The sequence below is a fragment of the Eriocheir sinensis genome, chromosome 24, assembly GCF_024679095.1.
Source record: "Eriocheir sinensis breed Jianghai 21 chromosome 24, ASM2467909v1, whole genome shotgun sequence".
Classification (NCBI taxonomy): domain Eukaryota; kingdom Metazoa; phylum Arthropoda; class Malacostraca; order Decapoda; family Varunidae; genus Eriocheir; species Eriocheir sinensis.
This window is the reverse complement of record NC_066532.1, coordinates 13551590-13556781: the sequence shown is the minus strand read 5'-3', so window position 1 is coordinate 13556781 and position 5192 is coordinate 13551590. Positions and strand designations below refer to the sequence as shown.

Sequence of the window (5192 nt, the reverse complement as noted above, 5' to 3'; positions counted from 1 at the left end):
GTAAATTTACCTCCCTGACATTCTTTCCTGCTCTGGCCTCTGGGACAGGTTCTGTACAAGTCATGCCTCAACAGCCAGGAATATGACCTCAAATCTCCAGTCACCCAAAGTGATGGAATTTCAACTATCTGGAATTTTTAAGTCATGCATACAATAAACACATTATATTTGAGTGAACACTTATGAACACATGGTAATTTTAAAAAAATAAAATCCCGAGGCCTATTGCATCATTAGGCTTGTATAACATTACAATGAACACACTATCCTTTAATTTTGAATATGATGTGAATTGTATACAGTGCATACAATGCTCATTGTATTTAAGATTAGAGGATTTTGATTTTAATCAGTGATTTTTTTCTGTGATTATAATCAATTATAATCACATGATCAAAATCATTTGATTTTAATCATGCCGACCCTGATAGACCGGTTTCTCTAGTAAGTGTTACGTGCAAATTGTGCGAGATGGTAATTAAAAGACAGTGGGTGGACCATCTGCAAAGAGGTAAAGTAAACTGGATTCAGACAAGGTAAATCTTGTGTCACAAATCTATGTTTTTATTCAAGAGTAATACAGGGGCTCCTCGACTTACTACAGAGTACTGTTCCTACAACACGTTGTAACCCAGTTTTGTAAGTAATCAAAACAAACCCTTTAACAGAAGGAAATATCAGCCCCATCCCTTATATCAAAGTGCCACAAGCACCTAAATGACTCACCTATGCTAGCACAGTGGTAAAGCCATAATTAGACACTAAACATTTGTATGAAAAAAAAGGTAAATGAAAAAAGAACACAAACCAAAGAGAGTGAATGCACAACAAGCCAAAATGGTGTACAGCAGGACATGCACTTGCCTTCTTCCTCGGTCAAGCACCACGTAACGACGTATTCTTACACCGAGGTTGTAAATAGTTTATACGGGAAGTTTATAATTACTACACACAAATGTAATAAGTGAAAACAAGGATATTATAATAATTTATGGGGGTTGTATCGTAACCTCTAGACATTGCAGGTCCAGGACATCATTACCCAAGGTCCCCCTGTAGATATAGTACAGGAGAGAAATGGATGGCCAGACTGCATATTTTTGAACCTAAAAAGGGCATTTGATAAAGTTCCACATAAGAGATTGCTGTGGAAACTAGAACACAGAGGAGGATTTGGGAGAAAAATGACAGAATGGATCAAAAACTACCTGACAAACAGAGAAATGAGAACCATGTTAAAAGATGAAAAAGTGGATTGGAGAAACGTCACAAGTGGAGTGCCACAGGGATCAGTGTTAGTGCCAATAATGTTTTTGATATATATGAATGATATGCCAGAAAAAGTAAAGCTATATGAGCATGTTTGCAGATGACCCAAAACTGCTCAGAAGAATGAGAGATGAAGACCATCATCATTTCATGGACGCCTGCTCCTAGGAGCTCCCACCAGGGGATGGCCACGGCAGAAGAGCTTCCAACTAGAGATGAAGATGATTGTAATAAGCTGCAGGAAGATTAATAATATATGAGTGTAGTAAAGAATGGGAAATAGAGTTCAACAATAAGAAGCATCGCACAATGAAAATGGGAAAAGTAAAAATAGACCATGAGGAGTATATAAGATGGGAGGGACAATCATCGACATAGTGAATGAAGAAAAAGATTTGAGAGTCATAATACAAGATACATTGACGCCTGAGAAGCACATAAATGAGATGTTCGGAGAAACATATAGTTTGCTGCAAAATATTAGCGCAGTATTTCACTACTTGGATGGGAACATGATGAAGAAAATAATGACCACATTGGTTAGACCAAGGCTAGAGCATGCAGCGGCTGTTTGGTCACCACGCAGGAAAATGGATCTAAGGAAACTCGAAAGGATTCAAAGGATTGTAACTAAGATGGTACCAGAACTATCAAGCTTGTCACACGAGACTAGATTGTAGGAACTGGGTCGTATAACACTCGAAGAAAGAAGAGAAAGAGGAAACCTGATAGCATTGTACAGAAATACAAGTTGAATGGACGTGTTGGATAGAAATGACTAAATCAAGATGGAAAGGAGGAGGCAACTAAGAGGACACAGCAAAAAATTGAGAAGGGGGAGTTTTCGAAAGACATTAAAAAAGTAGTTTTCCATACAGGAATGTGGATTCATGGAATAGGCTAAACAAATACATTGTTGAAGTGGACAGTATTAAAAAATGAAGGAAAAGTTGGAAAAATATAGTTTGGGAGACAGGACTGTCCGAGACTGAGCTCAGGCCCTGTATGCTACAAATAGGTAAATACACACACACAACCTGCCCCGGATTCCCCATCTGGGCTATGTTTTCTGTTTTCTATGCAAGTCACTGCCGACCTCCACCACCTACTCTCTCCCACATACAGCAGCACAGCACAACACCTCAGAGGTGAATCTTCACGTGTCTGAGGTGAATCTTCACGTGTCTGGCAATCTCACCTCTGGTCATAAAGCGCTTCCCACAAACATCACACTTGAACCCTTTGTGGCCAGTGTGTCTTATGCTGTGTGTCTTCAGGTAAGACTTTGAAAGGAATCTTTTCCCACAAACTTCACATTCATGATTTCTTTCATCAGTGTGCGTAAGGATGTGTCTGTTGAGGTGACTCTTCTGATTAAATCTTTTCCCACACACTTCACATTCATGATTTCTTTCATCAGTGTGTGTAAGGATGTGTCTGTTGAGGTTACTCTTATCATTAAATCTTTTCCCACACACTTCACATTCATGATTTCTTTCACCAGTGTGTGTAAGGATGTGTCTGTTGAGGTGACTCTTATCATTAAATCTTTTCCCACACACTGCACATTCATGATTTCTTTCACCAGTGTGTGTAAGGATGTGTCTGTTGAGGTTACTCTTCTTAATAAATCTTTTCCCACACACTTCACATTCATGATTTCTTTCACCAGTGTGTGTAAGGATGTGTCTGTTGAGGTTACCCTTATCATTAAATCTTTTCCCACAAACTTCACATTCATGATTTCTTTCACCAGTGTGTGTAAGGATGCGTCTGTTGAGGTGACTCTTATCACTAAATCTTTTCACACAAACTTCACATTCATGATTTCTTTCACCAGTGTGTGTAAGGATGTGTCTCTTGAGGTTACTCTTCTGATTAAATCTTTTCCCACACACTTCACATTCATGATTTCTTTCACCAGTGTGTGTAAGGATGTGTCTGTTGAGGTTACCCTTATCATTAAATCTTTTGCCACAAACTTCACATTCATGATTTCTTTCACCAGTGTGTGTAAGGATGCGTCTGTTGAGGTGACTCTTATCACTAAATCTTTTCACACAAACTTCACATTCATGATTTCTTTCACCAGTGTGTGTAAGGATGTGTCTGTTGAGGTGACTCTTATCACTAAATCTTTTCACACAAACTTCACATTCATGATTTCTTTCACCAGTGTGTGTAAGGATGTGTCTGTTGAGGTCACTCTTATCATTAAATCTTTTCCCACACACTTCACATTCATGATTTCTTTCACCAGTGTGTGTGAGGATGCGTCTGTTGAGGTCACCCTTCTTATTAAATCTTTTCCCACACACTTTACATTCATGATTTCTTTCCAGTGTGTGTGAGGATGCATCTGTTGAGGTCACCCTTCTTATTAAATCTTTTCCCACAAACTTCACATTCATGATTTCTTTCACCAGTGTGTGTAAGGATGTGTCTGTTGAGCTCACCCTTCTTATTAAATCTTTTCCCACAAACTTCACACTCATGACATTTTTTGCCAGTGTGTGTAAGGATGTGTGTCTTGAGCTTACCCTTCTTACTGAAACTTTCCCCACAGACTTGACAACCATGATTTCTTTCAGCAGAGTGAGTGAGTGTGTTAGTTACCGCCACCCTTGTCAGGGAGGCTTTTCTCACACTCTTGGCTCTCATGGTTCCCTTGACCAGTGTGTGCAAAGCTGCATCTCATGAACTTCCTCTCAACTATCAAATTGTGCTACAGTCCTGACACTCAACCTTTCCCTTTCCTTTATGGCTGGAAAAGGCAGCAGCAAGGTGGTGGTGGTCCTTCTGATCAGCCCTTGGTCCCCACACCCGTGACAGTCTGCTCTGCTGCTCCTGGCCACTCAGGCTGCAGGCCAGCCTTGTGGGTGAGGGGGCAGAAAGTCTTCCTCAATGCTACACTCAAGAACCAAGCAAGCAGGTGAGGGAAGGATCCACCAAGGAGCAAGGACACTGAGGGCTGAGCACAGCAAGTGTCTCACACCCTCACTTCAACACCAGCGGTGCACGTCAGGAGACAGTTGTGTGCTGTGTCCTGGCCCTGTGCTGCCTGCCTCAGACCCTCACTTCAGCACCAGCAGTGGATGTCAGGACACAGAGTTGTGTGCTGTGTCCTGGCCCTGTGCTGCCTGCCTCAGACCCTCACTTCAGCACCAGCAGTGGATGTCAGGACACACAGAGTTGGTGCTGTGTCCTGGCCCTGTGCTGCCTGCCTCAGACCCTCACTTCAGCACCAGCAGTGGATGTCAGGACACACAGAGTTGGTGCTGTGTCCTGGCCCTGTGCTGCCTGCCTCAGACCCTCACTTCAGCACCAGCAGTGGATGTCAGGACACACAGAGTTGTGTGCTGTGTCCTGGCCCTGTGCTGCCTGCCTCAGACCCTCACTTCAACACCAGCAGTGGATGTCAGGACACACAGAGTTGGTGCTGTGTCCTGGCCCTGTGCTGCCTGCCTCAGACCCTCACTTCAGCACCAGCAGTGGATGTCAGGACACACAGAGTTGTGTGCTGTGTCCTGGCCCTGTGCTGCCTGCCTCAGACCCTTACTTCAGCACCAGCAGTGGATGTCAGGACACACAGAGTTGGTGCTGTCACTTGGCGCTGTCCTCCTCCCAGCACGGCCGGTACCACTTCCTGGTAAGAGATGTGTTAGGTCAATGACTTGTTCTATCAAGGTACAGGCAAGCCCCCTTAACAAACAGTTTGTATTGCTGAAAAGCTATTCACTAAGCAAAGTTTTGTTGTGCCAGCCCATTATAACACAGGTTAAATGGAGTGTGGTTACAGAACCCCAACTTTTCCCCTTTCACTCTTACTGATCATTTACTTGCTCAGTAAGAAGCCGTACCTACCTGTGCACTTGCTGACTCCTCAACAACACACCTGGTGCATCTGCCTCTAGGATCTAACA

General features: G+C 42.8%; 1 protein-coding gene across 4 annotated transcripts; it reads left to right on the top strand.

Annotated features, from left to right (window-relative positions):
* Positions 1-411: 411 nt before the first annotated feature.
* On the top strand, positions 412-4619 carry LOC127002867 (uncharacterized). Of its 4 annotated transcripts, none has more exons than XM_050869105.1 (4): positions 441-2630; positions 2715-2966; positions 3135-3554; positions 3637-4619. In XM_050869105.1, the coding sequence occupies exons 1-4, from the start codon at positions 2589-2591 to the stop codon at positions 3967-3969; spliced, it is 1047 nt and encodes a 348-aa protein (XP_050725062.1). In that variant the 5' UTR covers positions 441-2588; the 3' UTR covers positions 3970-4619. The 4 variants fall into 4 exon arrangements, 3 of the variants coding, with proteins under 3 accessions (XP_050725062.1, XP_050725061.1, XP_050725060.1); XM_050869104.1 differs by having other exon boundaries at positions 441-2714; positions 2799-2966; XR_007756629.1 differs by lacking the exon at positions 3637-4619 and having other exon boundaries at positions 412-2714; positions 2799-2882; positions 3135-3620.
* Positions 4620-5192: the final 573 nt, after the last annotated feature.

Excerpts from the sequence above, each read along its gene's own strand:
- LOC127002867 (XM_050869103.1), top strand. The coding sequence starts at position 2,589 with ATGATTTCTTTCATCAGTGTGCGTAAGGATGTGTCTGTTGAGGTGACT. Across the intron at positions 2,967-3,134 it reads GTAAGGATGTGTCTGTTGAG|GTTACTCTTCTGATTAAATC; the intron begins GTTACCCTTATC and ends GTGTCTCTTGAG. Across the intron at positions 3,555-3,636 it reads GTGAGGATGCGTCTGTTGAG|GTCACCCTTCTTATTAAATC; the intron begins GTCACCCTTCTT and ends GCATCTGTTGAG.